Source organism: Phoca vitulina, unplaced genomic scaffold (genome assembly GCF_004348235.1).
Source record: "Phoca vitulina isolate PV1807 unplaced genomic scaffold, GSC_HSeal_1.0 scaffold6, whole genome shotgun sequence".
Classification (NCBI taxonomy): Eukaryota; Metazoa; Chordata; class Mammalia; order Carnivora; family Phocidae; genus Phoca; species Phoca vitulina.
In genome coordinates this window covers 54,317,361-54,339,750 of record NW_022589709.1, presented here as the reverse complement: position 1 = coordinate 54,339,750, position 22,390 = coordinate 54,317,361, and the positions used below count along the sequence as shown (strand labels likewise).

At 38.4% G+C, this 22,390-nt stretch overlaps 1 protein-coding gene across 3 annotated transcripts in view; it reads left to right on the top strand.

Annotated features, from left to right (window-relative positions):
- Window positions 1-8,273: 8,273 nt before the first annotated feature.
- The window catches only part of TNPO1 (transportin 1), an 89,491-nt gene continuing 75,374 nt past the window's right edge, over window positions 8,274-22,390 (top strand). For all 3 annotated transcript variants that reach the window (XM_032404236.1, XM_032404239.1, XM_032404238.1), the window contains exon 1: window positions 8,274-8,383. In XM_032404236.1, the coding sequence (XP_032260127.1) occupies window positions 8,369-8,383 (15 nt within the window). In that variant the 5' untranslated portion in view covers window positions 8,274-8,368. The remainder of the gene's footprint in view (window positions 8,384-22,390) is intronic.

Sequence of the window (22,390 nt, the reverse complement as noted above, 5' to 3'; positions counted from 1 at the left end):
TCACTTTTCTGGGATAAATGCTCAAGAGTGCAATTGCTGGATTATATGGTAATCACATGTTTAGTTTTTTAAGAAAGTGCTTAACTATTTTCCAGTGTGGCTATTCCATTTTGTATTCCCAGCAGCAATGTGTGAGTGATTCAGCTTTGGGTGGTGTTGCTTTTTCTTTTCTTTTTTCGCCACATTCAAATAGGTGGATATCTCATCCTTTGTGGTTTAATTTGCATTTCTCTGATGGCTAATGATGTTGACTAGTTATTATTTTGGGGTTTTTTTAAGATTTTATTTATTTCTTTATTTGAGAGAGAGAGAGTGCGCTCGCAATCTTTGTGTCTTTCTTTTTTCTCAGTCTTGTTAGAGGTTTATCAATTTTACTGAGTTTTTTTTTCCCAAGAAGCTTTTTGTTTCATTGATTTTTCTCTGTTGTTTTCTGTCTCCAAATTCAGTGATTTCTGCTCTTATCTTTATTATTTCCATTTATTTTCAGCATGCTCTTACATTTGAAGTGAGTCTCTTGTAGACAACAGACACTTGGCTCAAATTTTGATCCAGTCTGCCAATCAAAATACAATGATGTTTATACACCATTTATGTTTAATGTAATTATTGATATGTAAGGGCTTTGAGTCTGTCATTTTACTTTCCGTTTTCTGTCTGTTCTGTTTTTAATTTTTGTTTTTCTGCCTTTCTATGGGTTACTTGCACATTTTTTGAATTCCATATTGAGTTACCTATGATGTTTTTGAGTGTATCTCTATATAACTTTTTGACTGGTTGCTCTAGTTATTACATTATATATATAGTTATAATTATATATTGTATGTGTTATATATAATATATGTGTTCTATATAATAAATATTATGAATGTATAAGTTATCCCAGTATACTGTAGTGTAATTTTACCAGTTCAAGTAAACTGTAGAACCCTTATCTCCTTTCGTATCTCTTTACCTTCTCTATTTAATATTATAATTATATTAAATATTTCCTCTTCGTACATTTAGAATCACATTAGACAATGTTATAATTTTTGCTTCAACTGTCAGACATAATTTAGAACACTCAAGGGGAAAAGGAAGGGGTACCTGGGTGGTTCAGTCAGTTAAGCATCTGGCTCTTGATTTCCCCTCGGGTCATGATCTCAGGTCTGTGAGATTGAGTCCCACATCCAGCCCCACATCCAGCCCCGCATGGAGCTCGGTACTCAGGAGCCTGCTTCTCTCCCTCTCCCTCAGCCCCTCCCCCCAATCACGTGCTCTTTCTTTCTAAAATAAAAATAAGTCTTTTAAAAAAAAAGAGAAGGGAAACCTATTATATTTACCCATATTTTTGCCTAACTTAAGCTTTCTTCCTTCTCAGTGTTCTTACATTCTTTATTTTATAATTTCATTTCTGTTTAGAGACCTTCCTTTAGCCATTCTTTTCTGAAAAGTCTGCTAGTTACAAAAATCTTTTAGTTTTCCTTTTCTGAAAATGTTATGATTTCCCTTTCACGCCTAAAGGATATTTTTGCCAGATATAGGATTCTGGGTTGATAGTTCCTTCCTTTCAACACTTGAAAAATGTAGTGTTATTTCCTTTTGGACTCCATGGTTTCTTTTTTTTTTACACAGATTTTATTTATTTATTTGAGAGTGTGTGCATGAGCAGGGGGGAGGGGCAGAGGGAGAGGGAGAAGCAAACTCCCCAGTGAGCATGGAGCCAACGCGGGGCTCAATCCCAGGACCTTGAGATTAAGACCTGAGCCAGAGGCAGACACTTAACCAACTGAGCCACCCAGGAACCCCCCACCCCCATCCCCCATTCCATGACTTCTGATGTGAAATCATTGTCATTCAAATTGCTTTTCCCTTATAGGTAAAATGTCATTTCTTGCTCCTTGTCTTCAAGGTTTTTTCCTTTGTTTTTAGTTTTCAGAAGTTGAACAGTGGGTCTTGCCATGGATTTCTTTGGGTTAATCCTATTTCATTTGTTTATTTTATTTTTTAAAATAAGTTGTATTGAGATATAATTTATATATTTGCCCTGTATAAAATTTGCCCTTTTAAAATGTACCATAAAGTGGTTTTTAATATATTCACAGGCTTGAACAACCTCCACTATCTAATTTTAAACTCCTTTCATCACCCCCAAAAGAAACCCTATATCTATTGGTAGTCATTCTCTATTTTCTCTCTTCTAATCCTTGGAAACCATGAATCTACGTTTTGTCTCTGTAGATTTGCCTATTCTAGATATATATATAGATATATATGGTCTTTTGTAACTGAATCTTTTCACTAGGCATGTTTTCAAGGTATCATGTATTAGTACTTTGTTCCTTTTTTAGTACCAATTAATATTCCATATATGGATATAATATATTTTGTTTATCCATTCATCAGTTGATGGACATTTGAGTTGTTTCCACTTTATGGCTCCTATAAATAACGCTACTGTGAACATTTGTGCACAAGTTTTGTGTAGACATATGTTTTCATTTCCATGAGGAGTGGAATTGCTGGATGATATGGTAACTCTATGTTTAATTGTTTGAAGAAATGCCAAACTGTTTTCCAAAGCAGCTGCAGCATTTACATCCCCACCAGCAAGTATGAGAGTTCCAATTTCTCCACATTTTTGCCAATACTTGGTATTACTTGTCCTTCTTATTATAGCTGGGTATGAAGTGGTATCTCATTATTTTGATCTGCACTTCCCTAAAAGCTAATTATGTTGCGTATCTTTTCCTATACTTATCAGCCATTTGTATATCTTCATTGGAGAAATACAGATTCTTTGCCCATTTTTTAATTTGGTTATTCATCTTTTTTTATTATTGAGATGTAAGAATTCTTTATTCCAGACACAAGTCTCTTATCTGATAGATTATTTGCAAATATTTTTTCTTATTCCATGGATAACCCTTTTACTTCCTTTCTTGCTGGTATCCTTTGAAGCACAAATGTTTTAAATTTTTTTTTTTTTTAAAGATTTTTTATTTATTTATTCATGAGAGACAGAGAGAGAGAGAGAGGCAGAGGGAGAAGCAGGCTCCCAAGGAGCAGGGAGCCCGATGTGGGACTCGATCCCAGGACCCTGGGATCATGACCTGAGCCGAAGGCAGACACTTAACCATCTGAGCCACCCAGGCGCCCCTGAAGCACAAATGTTTTAAATTTTGATGAAGTCCAATTCATCTAGTTTTTTCCTTTGTTGACTATGCTTTTGGTATCGTATCTAACAAGTCTTTAGTTTTCCTAACTGAAGGTCAAAAATATTTACTTTCATGTTTTCTTCTAAGAATTTTATAGTTTTAGCTCTTACATTTAGTTCTCTGGTCCATTTTGAGTTAATTTTTGTATATTATATGAGGTAGAGATCCAACTTTATCCATTTGCATGTGGATACTCAGTTGTCTCAGGACTATTTGTTCAAAACTGTCTTTCCCCATTTTATTGTTTTGGCACCTTTGCTGGAACTCTGTTCAACTTCTTAAGTCTGTAGGTGTATGTCTTTTGTCAAATTTCTCAAGTTTTCAGCTATTATTTCTTTATTTTTTAGTGTCACTCTCTTTCTTTTCTCCTTCCAGGACTCAGGACATGAACGTTAGACCTTTTGTTAATTCCATGAAACTCTATTCATTTATTTTTTCAATTTATTTTCTCTCCATTGTTAAATTGGGCAATTTCTATTGCTCTATCTACATTTTCACTGATTCTTTCCTCTGTCTTCTCCACTGTGTTGCTGAACCCATCCACTTTGTTTTTTATTTTGATTATTGTATGTTTTAGTTCTAAAATTTGATTCAGCCATTCTTTACCTCTTCTATTTCTTTCTTTTTTTTTTAAGATTTTATTTATTTGACAGAGAGAGACATAGCAAGAGAGGGAACACAAGCAGGGGGAGTGGGAGAGGGAGAAGCAGGCTTCCCGCGGAGCAGAGAGCCTGATGTGGGGCTCGATCCCAGGACCCTGGGATCATGACCTGAGCCGAAGGCAGACGCTTAACGACTGAGCCACCCAGGCGCCCCTACCTCTTCTATTTCTTTGCTGAGACTATTTTTTCCTTGTTTCAAGTGTTTTTGTAGTTGCCCGTTGAAGTGTTTTATTTCTGCTTTAAAATCTTTGTCAGATAGTTCTAACATCTCTGTTGTCTTGGTTTTGTCATCTATTAGTTGTTGGGTTTTTGTTTTTCTTTCTTTTTTTTTTTTGTACAGTTTGAGATGTTTCTGGCTCTTGATGAGCAATTTTCAACTGAAACCTAAACATTTGGGGGTATCATGTTATAAGACTTTGGATCTTATTTAAATATTGTTTTAGCTGGCTTTTTCTGACAAAGCATTGTTAGAGGAAGTGGGGGTGGGGAGCAGCTACCACCTCATTACTGCCAGGTTGGAGAGTAGTCTAAGTTCCTCACTGGGCCTCCGTCATTGACACCCAAGATGAAAGTCACTCTCTCTCTCTCTCTCATTACTGGCCAGTGGGGATGAAAGTCTTGGCTGCCTACTTAACTCTGACACCATAGGATGGGAGATGGGGCTGGGGCCCCTTGTTACAGTCTGGTGAAGGAGGAAGTCTAGGTTTTCCACTAGGCCTTTGCTGACTTGAGTGGGGGCTGAGGAGGAGTGGTCATGATTTTTTCCTGTAGTTTGCTTTTCTTTAGTTTTATCGGTTATTGTCTAAGTGGTTTTCTTTGTTTGCTTGGTTGGTTGTTTTTTGTTTTTGTATTTTTTTCTAATCTGTTATACTGCCTCTTTTCTGGTTCTTCAGCTAGAGAGCAGTATTTTGTTGGGGATTTTTTGTCTGAACCACTGGCATTTTCCTGTTGCCAGCACCTTCCATTTCAAGTCTGGGATAGATGAGGCAAAACCAAAACAGAACAAACAAACAAACAAAAATCCCCCAGGGAACTAACCATAGTGCTGACCTTGGGTCTTGAGGCCCTTGCTGGTCTGTCTTCTCTCCATCTTTCAGAGTCTTCTTATGTTTGTTTTATACGTAATGTTTAGGGGCTTGTAATTGTACTTACTGGGAGGAATAGGGAAAAGTAGGTCTACTCCATCTTCCCAGAAGTAGAAGTCTAAGTGGACCTTTTTATAAATAGAATCATATTTTAATCACAGAGAGACATTCATAGTTAAAGAAACTTTGAAGTTAATCCTTTCCCAGATAATAATAACTCTCTAATTTATCTTTTTTGTACATTCAAACAGTATAGTGGGTTTGCTTTAAATGAAAAATGTCTATAGATTATTTACACACTTCTAAATATTGACTATAACTGTTCTCTTTCAGAATTTGAATAAATTCTTCTAAATAATTACTTTAAAAAAACTTTTTTTTTTCTTAATGCCAATCTGAAGATGTTGCAATGGAAGGCAATTCCTTAAACTGTATACTATTAAAGGTTATAATGAGAATTCCCACGTCATTCCCAAAGTATACGGTGAGAATATTTCTCAGAAGTATTTATTCTCTTTTAGGGGTGCCTGGGTGGCTCAGTCGTTAAGCGTCTGCCTTCGGCTCAGGTCATGATCCCAGGGTCCTGGGATCGAGCCCCACATCAGGCTCCCTGCTCAGCGGGAAGCCTGCTTCTCCCTCTCCCACCCCCCCCGTTTGTGTTCCCCTCTCACTGTCTCTCTCTTTCTCTTTTTCTGTCAAAATAAATAAATAAAATCTTTAAAAATAAATATTTTTTTTAAAAAAGAGGTATTCTCTTTTAGAAGATTGTCTGTATCTAAAAGATTATTTCACATCTTTTACTGTGTTTCTATATATTCACGAACAATTGCCTATTAAAGATATTTAACAATTTTTAGATTTCCAAACCTATAATTTTTTTTCAATCACCATTCCTCCTTCTCAAACATTTGTTCTTTTATATATATTAATACCTAGTAATACTATCTTTTATTGCCCTCTAACTATCTGCCAGGCACTCTGCTAATGAGCTCTTAATATACTTTATCTTATTTAATCCCATTTAAGACAAGTGAAGCTCAGAAAGGCTGAACTGGAATCATCTGCATACAGGCCCTCTGCCTCCCAGCTTCATGCTTATTTTGACAATGCTACATCTGACAGAGTAAGCATCTTTTTCTTCCAAAGGGAAAGCTTATAGGTATGTTTCTCCCTTAATGCTATTTTGTAATTTCTACCATTCTTTGATTTTTTTCACCTAAGAAAAGAATTAATAAAGAAATTTTAAATATAGGTATCTGTAGTAGGTTTGGGGGTTAAAAATCTAAGTTATTTACCACTTTTAAGTATATGTCATTAAAAAATACTGACAAAGTTTTACTACAGGAGTTCTGCTGTTTTGTATTTAGGTATAAAGAGAAAACATTACTGAATAGCTGCTATTTCATGTGCAAAGTGTGCAAAGGGTAAACAAATAACAGAAAAAGTAAAATAAAATAAGGCACGTTAATAAATCCTTGTTAATGGTAAGAAGATCTACTGTTTAAAACATGTATTTTTAATTTAACCTAGAAGGTAGAGACAAAAATGCTGTATGTATAAGCATCTCTTCATTCAATGCAGAACTATTTCATACTAAATTTTTAATTCATTTTCATTTAAATCTCATAGACGTATGAATATTAATTTGCTCAGTCTCAGTTTCACATTTGATAATCAATATTTTTTCTTTCAAAAGATTTTGGTCAATAAATCCTCTTACATCAAATAATACTTCACTTTTTAAAATTAATTTCAATTATTACATATAATAATCCAAAGTATTATTCAGGTGAATTCCTGACTAATTGCTTTGTCAGTAGTTCTTTCCATCCATCATTATTTGCTCAACCTTTACATTTAGAAAGTATTCCTATTATTTTGCTTTAGCAAAGTAAAATGCAGATGCCACACATCCCCTGATTGGTATGGCTCAAGGCTCCCTTGATGTCCCAGAAGAGTCCCACAATGGGACTTTTCAAATGTAGAAATAAGCCCTTTTTGTTATTTGGATAAATACACATATTTTGGATAAATGTTCTTGCAGATACACTAAACTACCATTTCAGAAGGTTTACATTAAGTTTTTTTTCTTGCAATCTGTCCCTATTTGGAGACCTCCTTTTGCTGCATGCACCAGTATCCAAGTGCTATCGAATTAACATTAGGAAATGGTGGGTTCATAATTACGAGCATTTCAGTTATTTAAAATATTTTTTCTTACTATGTTCCTTTTCCTAATGATAAAGATAGTCCTTCTGTACTCAACATTTAAGTGAAATAAATTGTTTTGTAAAATGACTTGTTGCAAATGAAAATTATTAGCAAGTTTGTTAACAAATAAGCTACATCAATATAAATTTTTAAAACTTTCTAGTATCGGTACTATACTTTTATCTAGAATATGCCTGGAAGGCAACAACTGCTACACATTTTCAAAACATAATATATGCAGCACTCGCAAGTAGGATAGTCGAAACTGCCGGCATTTTACACACGTCGATCTTATGAGAAGAGTATTATCAGCGGCATCATCACCATAGGATACAATGATTATCCAGCTATGCAAATTAAAAATATTCATATATAGTAAATTTATATATAAGAATAATGTGGGGAAAGGAATTGTTATTTATCAATTCATTACCATTATTATAACTGAGTATAAAAATATCTACCTCTCCCATTTTGAATTATGTTGTTTAGAAAACAGAAGACATTTTCATTTCTCGTGACGGCTGCTTACGGAGAGGAGGGCTTGTTATTTCTAAGAGCAAGAAACTAGTTTTATTTGAATACACACTCGGACATGTAAAACTTAATTTTATAAATCTTTTAATTTTAACAAACACAGCAGTTGATATGCCAGGTGCAGTATACCTCAAAAGTCAATCACGCAACATTAGCAGGCAGCCTTCTGCCCATATCCACCTACTGAAGCCGTTTGTTTTTCTACCAGCGACGTTGGACCTGAACTATTGCGGGATACGCGGCATGTTCGCTGTTAAATAGGCTCCCGGGGCAGGGCTGTCTCTTGGGAGATTACCCCGGGCTACGGAAGTTCGCTCGTGTAGGGTGGTCCTGCTAGGAGGCCCTGGACAGCCCCCAAGCACGCACCCACGCAGGGCCATTTTGGTCGAGGCCTCACGGCGCAGACCAGCGGACTGCAGCGCGACTTGAGTAACCGCTGCCGCGCGCCGCTGGGCGCAGGTCCGAAGGCCTGGCAGGCCGGGGCCCCGGTTTTCCCAGCCGCGCCGCCGTTGCCTAGGCGACCGCCGCCGAACGTTCCCGAGGCGGGCCCCGCCCCCCGGCCAATCGGACCCGCGCTCGCCGGAGCCCAGATTCTCTTTGTTCCGCAGCCATTTCAGGCCCCGGACGGGAGGCAGCGCCGCTACGGCTGAGGGCCCGAGCGCCGGAGGCCTCTGGGATGGTGTGGGACCGGGTAGGTGGCGTGAGGGTGCGCGGCCCCAGCCTGGAGGGCGGGAGCGGAGGCCAGCTGTTCCGAAGCTGCCTGACGGGCCGCGGGGAGAGGCGCCCGACCGGCCACCCTCCCGGCCGTTTGGAGCCCGGCGGCGGCGGCGGCGCGGTTCTAAGCCCAACAGCTGCCGGCCGGGGCGTCCTGCGGGACACGGGCAGGGGTCGGGCAGCGCTCCTCAGGTGTCGGAGGTCAGGGCCTGGGGCCCGGTAGGGGCGGCGCGAAGGGGAGAGCCCTCTCGCCGGGGAGCTTTTTGTTACACGCGGCGTTTGAGGGCCCTGGTGTCGCGGTCGCTGCCCCAGGACGGCTGCTTGCCGCCGGTTCTGGGCGCTTTGGGACGCTGCGGGGCGCTGCCCCGGATGGCCCGTCTTTGTCCCCCCGCCCGGCCCTCTCGGCCCTGGGGTGTCCGGGGCCCGCACACCTTCGCCTCCACACTCAGCTGGCTGATCGCTTTCTCTGGGCTGTTCTTGCCGCTTGGGGCCTCTTGGCCTCACGACATATTTACATAATTTTAATGTTTGTACGAGCTTTGCGTGGGTTTGGTTTTTGCACTTCCACCCTTTTGTACTCCCATGCGAACACGCAACAGGGAACAGCTGCTGAGGAGCAGACCGGCTACCACAGTTAAAAAGAAACGGCTTTCTTCCTTTTTTAAAAATGATCGCCTATTTGTCTACTGACTGTAAAAACCAACTGGATGTTGCAAGGATTGCTTACAATTTAAGTCCGTTGTCTTAACAATCACTAATCAGTTTGGTTCATCAACAGATGTAGAAATTTAAACTTGGCGGCTGTCCACAAATTGATTTTGACAGTTGTATTAAGAAGCTTAATAACAATCCTGCCTTGAAACAGTGATGACTTCAACGATGAGTTTATAAATAGTACTTTATTTTTCAGCCTAAAGAAAAGATTTAAAAAAAAAAAAAAGTTGTATCGTCTAATAGCTATTTGGAAATGTGAGGTTGTAAAATGGCTATCGTGACCCACTCATTTTTAGGATAACAAAAGTTCCTTTTGGATTTTAAGTTTCCCTGTTACATCAGAGCTTTCATGTTAGAATGGCAAAGAAGTTATACTTAATGAAAGCAGGGGAGCATTCCGTTTTGGGGGGGAAAGAGTTTTGTTTTCTTTTACCCTGCTCTGCACACCATTCTTAGAGAATGGCTCCACCAAGTTGAAAACTTGTAGCCGCAAAAGGGGAATATTAGTTTGAAGGTGCAGATTTCTTTTTTACTCCCCCGCATATGTAGTCATAAATGCATAACAGTTTAGCAATCCGGTTTTTACTTCACCTAATTTAATGTGAACCTAGTGAACTATTGGTGCTCCATTTTCTTTTTCCTAAAAGGGGCCCCCACTTTGATCAGCCTTGATGTAGTTACATTTTTCCCCTAGGTATTCAGGGAATTATTAAATTCCTCCTGCTGAAATATCTATAAAAATCTTTTAAAATAATCAAGCTTGTTACCATTATATACTATGAGCAGGGTAAGATTTTGGTAAAAATATATATGATTCTGGCTGTAAATATTTCCATTATCAACACTTGATATTGTATTCATTGTTTTTATGACTAGTTTTTCTTTTTTATATAATGTTAAAGCCTTCACATGAACTCAGTTTTTCTAAATACTGTAAATGAACTGCATTGAAATGTAAATGTACTATCTTTAGAAGAATTGCTTGCTTTTATCCATGTTGGATTCTGCAAATACTGTTTTTAAGAAAAGAAATTTGGTTAATAAAGGAAGGCAAAACAAGTGACATATGTCATGAAATAGATTTATCAAGTGTAAACTGCAGAGAGGAGCAGAGCAATTAAATGGGAATTGTTTTTATTGCCCAGGGTATAAGTTGTGAATATTTCTTACTGGGATTGATACTTGAATATATATATTGGTGCCAAAAAGGTCTTGTTCCAAAAAACCAATTTGGTTTACCAGCAAAAGAGTGAGAAAGCTGAAAGAACCAAAGTGATTGATTAACTGATGATTATTTTCAAAAACAATAGAGAATAATGCCATCTTCAAAAATAGGGATCAGGGACAAAAAATTCCCCAAATGTTGGGAGTCTTTCTTAGTTGGTCCCATTCAGCCAGGGCCATGGTAGATATCCAGTGAGAGTTGGGAGGTGAGGGGTGTCTCCTGGGTCACAGGGCAGATGAACTTTATGATGGAAGATGGATGTCTGTAAGGGTGGTAACTAGATTTGTAGTTATATGGATGGGTGTTAGTGTAGGAGAGAGTTCCTAGAAGCCATGTTTAGTTACCTCTGGACCTCCTTACTAGAATTCTTTGAAGTACTGAAAGTAGGTGTAATAACTAAGAATGGTTAAATGAGTCTTAGTGGTTAAATGAGATAATGGGACAGGAAATAGGGATGCAGATTTGTCTTGGAATTTTCTGGAGTATATAGAACCCATAGAGGAATGGTGGCTATGTCTTATTCCAAAATGGCACCTAATGGCAGAGCAATTATTTAATTTCAGAACTGAAGGAAAGCCTAATGCTAAAAGAAAGCTGGTAACTGAAAAACCACACGATTTGAGGAGAACCTTTTTAATGGTTAAAATTTAAAAGCAAAGCAAATCTTCGAATGTTGCAGTTAGGAACAGAAGCTCTAGGGCCAGACTTCAAATCGTGGTACCTTCTGAAATTATGTGTGAATTTGGGCAAATTACTTAATCTCACTGTGTCTCAGATTTTCTCATCTCATAATTCTGTGAGGATTCAATGAGTTAATAAAGTATGCTCTTAGAACTGGGCCTGCTGTGTCTATGGCCATAGCATCCTGAACGCGCCTGATCTCGTTTGATCTCGGAAGCTAAGCAGGGTGGGGCCTGGTTAGTACTTGGATGGGAGAACTGGGCCTGATGTAGTAAACACTCCATAAATAATAACTGCTATTATCATCATCATGATCATTAATATTTTAGAAAACAACTCATAAAATTATAATCACTAATATCTAAACTATGAGATAACTACTGTAAACCCGCTGATACATTTCCTTCCAGTATTTTTTCTCAGTTTATTTGATTTTTACATAGTTGAGACTTTACTATATGAATAACTTTGCATTCTGCTTTTTTCACTTAGCATCATAAGCAGTTTCTCATGCTATTATTTTGTCAGCATCTTTTAAAATGACCACATAATGTGACTTTCTCATAATTAAACATTTTCCTATTAGACAGTTGGCAAGTTTCTGATTTTTTTTTTTTTTTTTTGTAGTTCTAAGAAACACTACACTGAGCATCCTTTGTACATGAAAAAACTTCTGTGTTTTAGATTATTTCATTAAGATAGATTCTCCAAAGTGAAAATACTGGGTTGGAGTATATGAACATCAAAAGCTTATGGTCCATATTCCCATATTGCTTTTAATTAAGGGAATTTAATAATGGGCTTAAAATAAATTGAGGAGCACAGCATTTATTGCCCTTGTTATTGTTTGAGATGGGAAAGAAGAGGGAGTGAATTAACATTTTTTCCATGTAATATACAAGGCATTATTTGTAGGCATTTATCATACATTGTTACTTTTACATTCATTTTGCTCCTTATAGCCCTGTATTATGCATGGGAGTTACCTATAGATAGGCAAGTACTTTGTCCATGGAGTCATAGAGTGTTCAAGGTGAATCTGAATCTAGATCTGCCTGATAGCAAAGCTTATGTCCTTTATTTGTAAAATTTCATGTAATATACATATTAGGAATCTTATAATGAATACGTATACATCGAATGAATACATATACATCGAATGAATACAGAACCTTGTAATGAATCTTATAATTTAGTATAGTGGAGCTACTAACTGTAGATCATAGACCACATTATGAAGATAGTAAAACTTGACCTGAAAGTAATGAATGTGTAAATTACAAAGTTAAACCAGACAGGACTTAAGTATCTGCATATATTTTACAAAAAGAAAAAATATCCTTACCTGAATGAGATGTAATTGGTAATGAATATATAAAGCTGGTTTCTAAAATGATTTGTGGTGAAACACTCTTAGTAACGACCTCAACACAAATAGGGTAGGAAAAAAACAAATCTATCAAATTTGGGGTGTCTATATAAGAAGTGACAATGGCCTATTAAGTAACCAAATTGAAAAATACATTTAGTAAAACCCCTGCCAAAGTTAACTAAGGTCTTAATAGAGAAATAAAAAAAAAAAAATCAGAGATATTCCAGTTAAGGAGAAGACTACCCACAAGCTGTTGGAAATTAATTAGATACTGAAAACTAAAGGAAAAAAAATTTAATTGGATTTTACAGATGACTTTGAAGCACTTGAAGCCATTAGTAAAATAATATTCGACAGAGCCCCTTAATCCTCAGGTGCAGAAGTGGCTGCCATAGATAAAAAGGGACATCTCAGAAAGACCAAGATTTCATTGCTTTTGCCTTTACTAAGGAAGGAATCAAAGTGGAGAAATACTTTATGAAATCGTGACTATTCTAAATAGATGCAAATGAATGATTAGGAATAGGTAGGTGGTATCCAACAAAACTATAAAGAAATAGTCATAAAATTAATAATATGCTGCCATTAAAAATAATGTTTTTGAAAAATACTTAATGAAGTAAAAATAAAAATAGGAGCATAGGAAAGCAGGAAAATTATGGCAAATTTTGATGGATTTATTTTGTGTGCCATTTATTCATTTGCTAAACATTTATTAGTGCTGGGATTGTCCCTTTTCATTAAGAGATTGACATACTACTGAGGAGAGAGAAGTAAATGAAAAAGTACAACAAAGTGTAGTTACAGCTTTTATGATATAAATCTGTGGAGGCATCCAGCGAGGTTAGTAGTAGCTTCCAAGCAGAGAGTGGGAGAAATGGCTCTGGCATTTCAGGGGAATAGGAGCAGCACTTCAGAGAGTATGTCAGCAAAGATAAGGACCTCCTGTGTTCTTGAATCTCCCAGTAGTTCAGGGGCCCTAAACGGTACAGAGCAGGAGTCCACAAACTTTTTGTGTAGAGGACTAAATACTAAATGTTTTCTGCTTTGTGAGTCATACCATCTCAAATGTGGTACAAAAACAGTCAGGGACAGTATGGAAACTAAAGGGTTTGACCAATTTGACTGGTGGGTCTTAATTATCTCTAGTTTGTAGTAGAGGGATTTGAGGAAGAGATAACCTACTGGGCCTAGCATGAGCCATTGGAAGATTTGAAACAAGAAATTTACAACATTGATTTGCGTTAAGAGTGGAATAAAATAGAAAAACGGTTTCTTTCTAAGCACTATAAACCATTAGGAAAAGACAACTCAATTTCTTAAATGGCCAAATCCACAGAAGAGGAGATACAGCCAGCCCACATGAGATACTGCTCTGCCCCACCAGTAGGGAAGTGCAAAGTAAAACGGGGAAATTTTTTTTCCCATCATACTGGCAAAAGTGAAAAAGTTTTGCCAGGATGTATTGGCAAGGTTGTACCAAAACTTATACATTAAATAAATCAGTAAGCCATTTTAATTTTAGAGCAAAAACATTTTGACTCAGCAATTTCCATTTCTTAGAGAAGCATGTGGGTGTATCAGGAGTCATATGTGTTCAAGGATCTGTCAGTAGCCACCGAACCTCCAGATTTCCAGGTCGCCTTTCATCGCCTACACTCCAGTTCATAAAATGATCTGTATTTGTCTTTTAAAAACAAACAAACAAACAAAAAACAGGGGCGCCCGGGTGGCTCAGTCTGTTAAGTGTCTGACTCTTGATTTCGACTCAGGTCATGATCTCAGGTTCCTGGGATCGAGCCCCATTTCCGGCTCTGCTCTCAGCAGTGAGTCTGCCTGCTTCTTCCCCCACCCCTTCTCGTTCTCTCAAGTAAATAAATCTTACCACAAACAACCAAAACCCTTCTAACTCTTCATACCCTTCTACTGTGCCCACTGCAAAGTCCGACCTCAACCTATTCTTTTTTCCTTTTTTTTAAAGATTTTATTTATGTATTTGACAGAGAGACACAGCGAGAGAGGGAACACAAGCAGGGGGAGTGGGAGAGGGAGAAGCAGGCTTCCCGCCGAGCAGGGAGCCCGATGTGGGGCTCGATCCCAGGACCCTGAGATCATGACCTGAGCTGAAGGCAGACGCTTAATGACTGAGCCACCCAGGCGCCCCGACCTCAACCTATTCTTAAACACTCCCTTCACTTTCTTGCTCTTATGGAAACCTGACTTTTGCACTGTGTAGCTGTGGCTATTGTTTGTGGTTTTGTTTTTTTTCCCTGTAGCTCTCCTTATCACTCTTCCTAGAGGTGGGAAAGGTGTCTGCTATGCCTCTCCTGGCAGCTTTTGGACTATTCTCCCTCCCGTCTCCCTAAAGATCCTCAGATTATGTAATCCACTTACGATTGTTACCAACTATTGATAACATAATTGATAGCAGTGACTTCCAGGTCATTCCTCTTCGTTCTTCAGTTATTTTAGCTCCAGCCTCATTGCCTCTCTTCAGTACTACCTCGGTCTTTATAAAGAAATTGAAAAGAATATACATAATTAATCTTTCCAGTACCCTGGCCTCTCATTCCTAGACCTTTCCTCCAGTGTATGTCCACCCTGTCTCAGTCTCTCACTCCCACAGTGACACCCCCTTGCCTTGTCAGTAACTGCAGTCCTTCAGTAGTTACAATTTTAGGTGTTCTACGGTGACCCCACTTTCTATTTTGTAGTTCACTCCTAGTTAGTATCTCAGCCCCAACCATCTTTTGACCCCAATGGAATCTCCAATGCATTGATCCTATTATTGTTTCCCTGCCACTCATCTTCTTGATATTTTCAGTCCCTTTCTTAACTCAGCTGAAATTTCATGGTTAATCATTTTAATCACTCCTTTGAATCCACTTCCTTGCCCTTTGCTTGTTTGGTAGAAACATAGCCCTAGTTAAAACCAGTTCTCTGCTTTGTACCTGCTTTTGTGTAACTTAGTATAGCTGGAAGAAAACACACAACCTGACCACATTCCTCAAGGGGCCTTTAATGCTGCCTATTGTTTTACTATAGTTTCTTAATCTGTTCACTCTCCCATTCCTGCATGGCTATTTCATATCTTCTCTTCTTCAGTCCTCTAGTATCTCTTTTCCCATCCTCACTTTTAGCTCATGACCTTGCTTCCTACGTTGCTAAGAAAATAGAAGCAATCAGAGAACTTCCACACACTCCCAGCATCCTGTGGATCTCCCAGCATCTGCGTCAATACGTGCTATCTTCCTGCTCGTTATTTAGGTTAACTGTTCATGTTTTGTGTCTGCTTTTGTACTAGATCCCATCCTCTCTCATGTGCTCAAGGACACTGATTCAGCTTCTCTTCTTCCACATCATCTTTTTTCTTTATTGAATTACTTCTATCAGCAAACAGACATGCTGTTATTTCTCCCATTATTTAAAAAGCAAAAAGCCAAAAAAAAACTTGATTCACTTTTCACCACCTGTTTCCCCATTTTTCAGATTTCCTTTCACAGGATTATTCCTCAAAAGACTTGACTACACTTGGTATGCCAAGTCTTTCCCTCCCATGTCCTCTCCTAAACCCACTGCGACCAGGCTTTTGTCTGTAGCATTCCTGCTGAAGCAGCTCCTGTTCTCCAGTGACTTCCATGTTATCAAATGCCATATGCCATTGATTCTGTTCATCTTACTTGGCCAGTCAGCAGCATTTCACAGAGCTGTTTGTTCCCTTATCCTCGAAAGACTTTCTTCTTTGCTTTCCAGTATACCACACACCCCTGCTTATCTTCTGCCTCTGTCCTGGCCTCTTGTAATTCTCCTTTCCTTTTCTCACAGACTTCTTATGTTGGAGAACCCCAGGGCTCAGTCCTTGCTTTTTGTTTTCTGTTCTTGGTTTTTCCTATCAGTCCTCACTTCATTGGTAATTTTATTCAGTCTCATGGCTTTAAATACCATCTAAACTCAATATAGTGGTGAAAACTAGTCTTTTACAAATTAAGACAGACCCTGTCACTTCCTTATTCAGAGCACTGCATTGGCTCTCCTTTTGATTCAGAGAAAATCTAGTCCTTACAGTGGCCCGCAAAGGCTCTATATAATCTGCCCAACCCACTCTCCTTTCTCCTTACCTCCTTGGCCTTATTTCCTGTTACTACTTCCCTCCTTGCTCACTGGCCGCCTTGCTATATCAAAAACAAATCAGTCATGTTCCTACTTTAGGACCTTTGCTTCAGTTAGTTCAGCTGTCTGGAATCTCCTTTCCCCAAATATCTGCTTGGCTCACTGGCCTTACCTTCTGGTCTTTGCTCAGATCTTACCTCCTCTAAACACCCTTTTTAATACTGCATCCTACCCTCTCCCATCCCCCTTATCCTGGATTCTTTATTTTTTGCATAGCACATAGCAGCTCCTACAATGCTATATCAGGGGTCAGCAAGCTAGAGCACCACTGCCCTCTGGCCTGTTTTTGTACAGCCTGTGAGCTAAGAGCAGTTTTTATATTCTAAAGGGTTGTAAAACAAAAATAGAGAATATACAACAGACATGTGGTCTGCAAAACCTAGAATATTTACTATCTGGCCCTTTGCAGAGGGAGTTTGCCTTGTATATTCTGTTTATTGTCTTTCTCCTCCCACACAAATGTAAGCTCCAAGAGGGCAGAGATCTTTGTTTTATTTATTGCTCTATCTGCAGCAACCAGAACAGTGCCTATAATATAGTAGGAATTCAATAAATATTTGTTAAATGAGTGAATTGCTTATAATGGTATAAAATTATAAATAGGTTAAGTATTCAATAACTCATGCTGCAATTAGTAATGAAGTAGAGCTATATATAATGAATAAGAAAGCTAAGGCATATTTTGAAAGAGTTTTTTTTTAATTATTTAAGTAATTTAATTACTATAGGTACAATTTTGGTACAGTTGTAGGTACAATTTTGTAGGCTGTGCTAAGGATATGAGGTTTTATTTTAAGTGTGATGAGAAACTATTGGAAAGTTTTGATGGTCGGAAGACTTGATTTAATTGCAGCTTTAACATCATTTTTGCTGCTTCATCTCAGAGAATGGGCTGTAAGGGGACAAAACAGAAAGGCAAGGAAACCCATTTTAGTAGACCATTCTCTTGTAGAACATGCTAGTATATCCTACATACCTGGACTAGGGTAGCCTGGAAGAGGTGAGAATTGGTCAGATTCAGAGTATATTTTAGGGTATAATTTGATAGCACTGGCTGATGATTTGGATGTGGAACATGAAGGAAATCAAGGGTGACCCCTTAGTATTTTAGCCTGAACAACTGGATGAACACTTAGTGGCATAGGCAACTGGAGGAGAAGTAGATATGAATGGGATGAGGAAAAGTATCAAGAGTTGTGGTTTAGCCAGCAAAGTTTAAGATGCCCATTTCACAAACAAATTGAGTATGTCTTATAAAATGTTGACGCTTAAGTGTGGAATTCAGAGTGCTATTCAATGGCACAGACTAGATGAGATTATAGACAGAGAAAAGAAAGGGAGTTAGGATATTTAGGGATAGGGGAGCCAGCAAAGGAGACTAACAAAGAGCAGCCAGTGAAATAAAAAGAAAAGCAGGGAGATGTGAGGCTAGGAAGGAAAAGAGCGGTTGCCTGTGTTCAGCACTGTGGGGGAATGGTGATAAGGCCAGGAAGAAATCATTGGGTTTGGCAACAAGGAAATCTCAGTCTCATTGGAGTGGAGTAAAGATGGGAGATGGTGACTGTATAGAACTTTCAAGATGTTTCTGTGAATGGCAGGAAGTGGAGAAACTGAGTGATAGTAGAGGGGGAATGGAGTCAAAGCTGTTTTTTTTAAGGTACTATTTTAAAATAATTTTAAACTTAGAGGAAAATTGTGGGAATAATTCATACAATTCCCAAATACACCTTACCTGGATTCACCAGTTGTTTACATTTTGCCACATTCTTTCCTCCCACTCCCCCCCACACACAATTATTTTTTTTTTTATGTTTTTTTTTAAAGATTTTATTTATTTATTTGAGAGAGAGAATGAGAGACAGCACGAGAGGGAAGAGAGTCAGAGGGAGAAGCAGACCCCCCGCTGAGCCGGGAGCCCGATGCGGGACTCGATCCCGGGACTCCAGGATCATGACCTGAGCCGAAGGCAGTCGCTTAACCAACTGAGCCACCCAGGCGCCCCACAATTATTTTTTTGATCATTTGAGAGTAGGTTTCATACATCTTGCCTCTTTATCCCTTAAATACTTTAACGTGTGTATCTTAAGAGTCAGGATATTCTCTTCTGAAACCACATATAGTTACCAAATTCAGGATATTTAAGTTTTTTACATTCTGTATTAAAGTTTTGTCACTTGTCCCAATAACATTTTTTTAAATTAAGATTTATTTATTTATTTATTTTAGAGTGAGAGAGCATGCACAAGCAGGAGGAGAGGCAGGGGGAGAGGGAGAAAGAGAATCTCCAGCAAACTCCCTGCCTGATGAGTGTGGAACCCAATGTGGGGCTCAGTCTCACGACCCTGAGATCAGGACCTGAGCCAAAATCAAGAGTCGGATGCTTAACCAGCTGAGCCTCCCAGCCGCCCCCCAGTAACATTCTTCATAACATTTTTTCCTCCAGTACAGGATCCAGCCAGGGTTTTATATTACATTTAATTGTCTTTTTTACATAGAGGTTTTTAGGTGTATGAAACTTGACTGTTTTATCCTCATAACGACCCCATGGTTAATTATTCTTTCTCTGACTAATAAGTGGCAGAACAGGAACTCAAAATCAGGCAGAGAAACTCCAGGATTTGCACTCTTTTTTTTTTTTTTTTTAAGATTTTATTTATTTGTCAGAGAGAGAGAGAACGCACAAGCAGGGGGAGCGGCAGGCAGAGGGAGAAGCAGGCCCCCTACTTAGCAAGGAGCTCGATGTGGGACTCGATCCCAGGACCCCAGGAACACCACCTGAGCTGAAGGCAGGAGCTTAACTGACTGAGCCTTCCAGGTGTCCCTAGGGTTTGCATTCTTAAGCTCTGTACTACAGTGCCTCTCAAGTAATGCACAGAAAAATCTGAAATTCCCTGTTTGAAATGGACAGATAAGTCAACCATATAGATCAGAAGCAATGATCCTTATATCGAAAGGATGATTTTAACTTTTTAGATCTGGATTATAACTCCTCGTAGTGGTAGATCAGAGTTTAATATGTCACCCTGATGAGCTTTAGGACAAAAAGAAAAGCAAGAAAAGTGAAGATATTTAAACTTTGTATGTAAAACTTACCAGACTTTGGCATAAATTATATGTTTTCAGGGTTATTGGTGCTGATTGTTTAGAAAGGCAAAATAAAATACTTGGTTAATTCTTTTGTGATAAAGTTCAGTTGGCAGTATATGGGCATGATCTAAAGAGCCCTGATCTGTGTTTCAAAAAGAGTTTATTTAAGCTCATAAAAATGCTGCTTATCACACCTTTATTAGAAAATATTATGAGACGTTTAGGAAAAGAGCATTGAACAGTGGATCATTGAAACCACAGGTGCTCCAGAACAGGAATTAGAATGCTCCATTAGATTTTTTTAAAAGATTTTATTTATTTATTTGAGAGAGAGAGAGCATACATGAGCAGGGGGGAGGAGCAGAGGAGGAGGGAGAAGGAGGGGGAAAGATGCTCAAGCAGATTCCACGCTGAGTGCAGAGCCCAACCCAACCATTGCAGGGCTCTATCTCCCGACCCTGAATCACAACCTGAGCCGAAACTAAGAGTCCGAAGCCCAACTGACTGAGCCACCCAGGCATTGGACTTTTAGTTGAATAATGCTTTACAGAGTCTCTGTTACACTTTTAAAGGGATAATGGGTAAAGACTTCTGTTGGATAGAAACCCAAGTTATGATAAAACATTTTTGGACATTTTCAACTGAAGATTGTTCTTGCTATTGAATGTGACTTCTGTAAGAAGTGACCTAAGACTGATACAAGAGCCCAAGTATTTGCAGAAAGAATCAAATGCCATGTAACATAGTAGTCCCATAACTACATTTGAACGGTTGAGTTGAATACAAGTTTCGCTGAAGGCTTGGAGAATTTCAGTAGCAAGTATAAAGAAGAAAGTCTGGCTTTTATGTGTGGAGTATGACCAGACTGTTTATAATCAACAAAATGTTTCACTTCTAGAGAAAGCTGGGAGGACCATGGTCTTTAGTTGCTTTATAGCTGGGGAAATGAACCAAATGAGAGTAAGTGTTTTTGCAGGATTGCCAGCCAGCTATTCTTCCTGTTGAGAAGAACTGAGACAGTCACCCCAGATCTCTGACACACCTTTTTTCCTGATGTTATTTTGGCTGTTCATGGCACAGAAGACTTAAAGACCCATGGTCCAAAAGCAGTTGGTCCTAAAGCTCCATGAGTTACCCTGGGTTTGTTAGCTCCAGAAAGGCTGTGGCTGTGATTCAAAGGTCTGTGTCGCCCATCCTTCTCCTGGCCTCACACTTTATCCTTCCGTAAATCAAGGATGAAACACTGGAAAAACTGTAAAGGTAGGAGGTTTTCTTGGAGTCTTGTTTTAGTGCAAATAGTAAGCTCAGATTCATGAGTGTCGTATAGTAGTTTAAGATTTAATGTAGGGATTTGATGGGGAATTTTAAAAGCCGGTAGAGAAATAAAAGGTTGAAGCATGAAAAGGAAAAGGCTCTAATAAAAATCCCAGCTTTACTTTCCCCTTATTTCCTAGAGGGCTAGAGGCTTTTGTTTTGTTGTTGGTACTTGCTGATCGGGTACACAGCAGGCAATTTTTATTTGTAAAACAGAATTGATACATTCATACTTCCATGAGATTCTGGTAGAGTTTCAGTTGCTCAGCAGTCAGGACAAAATTGTGATTTCAGGTAAAATTATCATTTTCTGAATCTTGGCAATACAAACTCCTGGACATCTCAGATGTTTTGAGTCAGGTTCCTCAAATACCTCACAACACAGTGAATTGTTGAACTTAATAACATAAAGAAATCTTAGGAATTTGTGTTTGTAGTTTCCAGCTATAAAACCCTCTATATATCAGTGCTTAATGAATGTTTGCTTATTGATTTAATTTCTGCAGTTCCTTCCTTCTAGAATATGCATAGTACTGTAAGAAAGCATAAGGAAGAGTTGACTGGAGATTATGTATTTTATGAACTGTAAATAATGTGGATTAGTTGCTGTATGAAATTTTATTTTATTTTTTTAAAGATTTTATTTATTATTTATTTATTATTATTTATTATGACAGAGAGAGACACAGCGAGAGAGGGAACACAAGGAGGGAGAGTGGGGAGAGGGAGAAGAAGGCCTCCTGCTGAGTGGGGAGTCTGACTCAGGCTCCATCCCAGGATCCTGGGATCATGACCCAAGCAGAAGGCAGACGCTCAAGCAGACACTCAATGACTGAGCCACCCAGGCGCCCCTATGAAATTTTTTTTAATGGAAATATTTCATGTGATTTAAAGATTTATTTTCTTTGCACCCAACCCTACTCCAAGGAAATCATGTAGGAAAAGTGTCTTTTTTAATAATAAATGAATTAATTTTTTTTCCTAAGAATCAGTTTAGTATAATGGAAATAATGTGTGCTTTTGAAGCATTTCATTAGACTCCTTTGTCTACCAATTACAAGTGTATGCTCATGGATGATATCTATCTCATAGACTACATAGGTACACAGAACTTTACCATTGGTTTCAAGTGAAGATGATTTATAAACATGTATTTGTTTTCCATCCCTTCTTAGTTATCACATTAACTTCCTTAGGCAGAAAAATATATTAAGAAGAATCCATTGATGATTCTAACAATTTTTAAATCTTAAACAGTTTTATTTACTGTTTTCTGAAGGTTTTAATTTTAAATGATTTATGAATTATTTTCTTAAAGAGTAAAATAGTATATGACACAGATGATTGAATAGTAAAATGAAAAGAACCAGAACTCTAACCTTTATCAGTTTAGTATATGCTACATGACAAATTATTTGTAG